Source organism: Arabidopsis lyrata (assembly GCF_000004255.2).
Source record: "Arabidopsis lyrata subsp. lyrata unplaced genomic scaffold ARALYscaffold_281, whole genome shotgun sequence".
Taxonomy (NCBI): Eukaryota; Viridiplantae; Streptophyta; class Magnoliopsida; order Brassicales; family Brassicaceae; genus Arabidopsis; species Arabidopsis lyrata.
Window position 1 is genome coordinate 1 of NW_003302353.1, and position 1,551 is coordinate 1,551.

Consider the following 1,551-nt stretch of genomic DNA (forward strand, 5'->3'; position numbering starts at 1 on the left):
AATATTGGAATTAAGTTAAGACCACTTTTTTATTTCCCCCTGTTTTGCTCTGTTTTAAAGAAATTGCCTAAATAACCTAAGCCGAATAATATGAAGAAATTAACTCACACATATTTTTCAATAGTTTATTTTATGGTTTGACTCTGTTTCGTTTACTACATATTTCAATTATCTATTTCAATTTTTTAATTAACGACAAATTATCTAGTATCTTTTTGCAATTCTTATTTGAGATCGGAATGCAAATATTTTCCTATTCTTTATATACCTATGAGATTGTTGGATTCATCTATATATACACTTTTTAACACACCTATTCTCTTCGTAACACTTTTTTCTTCTAGGGCTCAGATTGTTCGACTGTCTTTTCACCTTCTTTTACTTTGCAAAGACGCATCATGTCTCAACACGGAAACTTCGATACAACGTTCACAAAGATATTCGTGGAAAATTTGCCTTGGACAACAAGACAGGAAGGCTTGGTAAACTTCTTCAAACGTTTTGGAGAGATTATCCGTGCTAACGTCGTTTTTTATAAAAAAACAGACCGATCACAAGGCTATGGCTTTGTAAGTAACACCAAGAACAGTATATACGTTTAGGTTATCGATTATTCTTAAGAGACTATTCGATCATGAATCTTTGTATATATCTTTTTTCAGGTGACGTTTAGAGATGCTGAATCCGCAAGAAACGCTTGCAAGAATCCGAATCCGACAATAGACGGACGAGTGACCAATTGCAAACTCGCTTCCCTTGGTGCTAAAGTTAAACCTAACCAATCCAAGATAATCCCTTTAGCTCATGATGATCTCTGTTTCAGATCCCCAAGTTTTTGTCAAAACCTGCAACAACCTTCAAATTTTCCTCAACCAGTAACTACAAACCCTAGACCTCAACGGTATTTTTCTTACTCCGATGCAATCTTTTGCCATTAGGATATTTTTCTAGGGTATAGTTTCTAGCCATGGTTGTTTCTTTAGTTAATGTATAGTTTCTTGGTTTTTCAATGTTCAGGAACCAAGTTTGTCCTCAACATCCTCAGCAGTACTGTTGCAATTCTCCGCAGCATTATCTGCAATACAATCCGCAGTATGTTCCGGTCTCTTACAAACATTACCACTTGGTTGACGACACCAACCAATGCTATTGGCTGCATCAATCTATAAACGCTGTTAACGGAGAATCGAGCAGCTTACAGGCTATGGGAATGCTGACGGAGTTTCTTTCGACACAAGGATCTTCGCTAAGTAGATCGAGAGACCGTCAGAGTTAGACTTGCGGAGTTGAAAACGATGATTCTTAAAGTTATACATTTATTTATCAATGTTTTTTCTAACTTCTTGAAACTCTTAGATAAATTTCTTGATTCAAATATCTGAGTTTTTATCAAGATCTTGTTAATCGATTAATGGATTAGAATAAACAACGATTTTCTTTGTCTTACTTCTATTTTCCCCAATCTTGCTCTGCTTTCTCTGTTTTGCTTTGGTAGCCTCAATTTCTGTAAATTCAAGTGTGATTTTTTAAGTAAAACAAAACTGAAATCAA

General features: G+C 35.0%; 1 protein-coding gene across 1 annotated transcript; it reads left to right on the top strand.

Annotated features, from left to right (window-relative positions):
• The first annotated feature begins 281 nt into the window (after positions 1-281).
• On the top strand, positions 282-1,551 carry LOC9298704 (RNA-binding protein 38). Its single transcript, XM_002862579.2, has 3 exons — positions 282-569; positions 663-901; positions 1,018-1,551. Exons 1-3 carry the CDS (start codon positions 399-401, stop codon positions 1,274-1,276), a joined length of 669 nt encoding a protein of 222 aa, XP_002862625.1. The 5' UTR covers positions 282-398; the 3' UTR covers positions 1,277-1,551.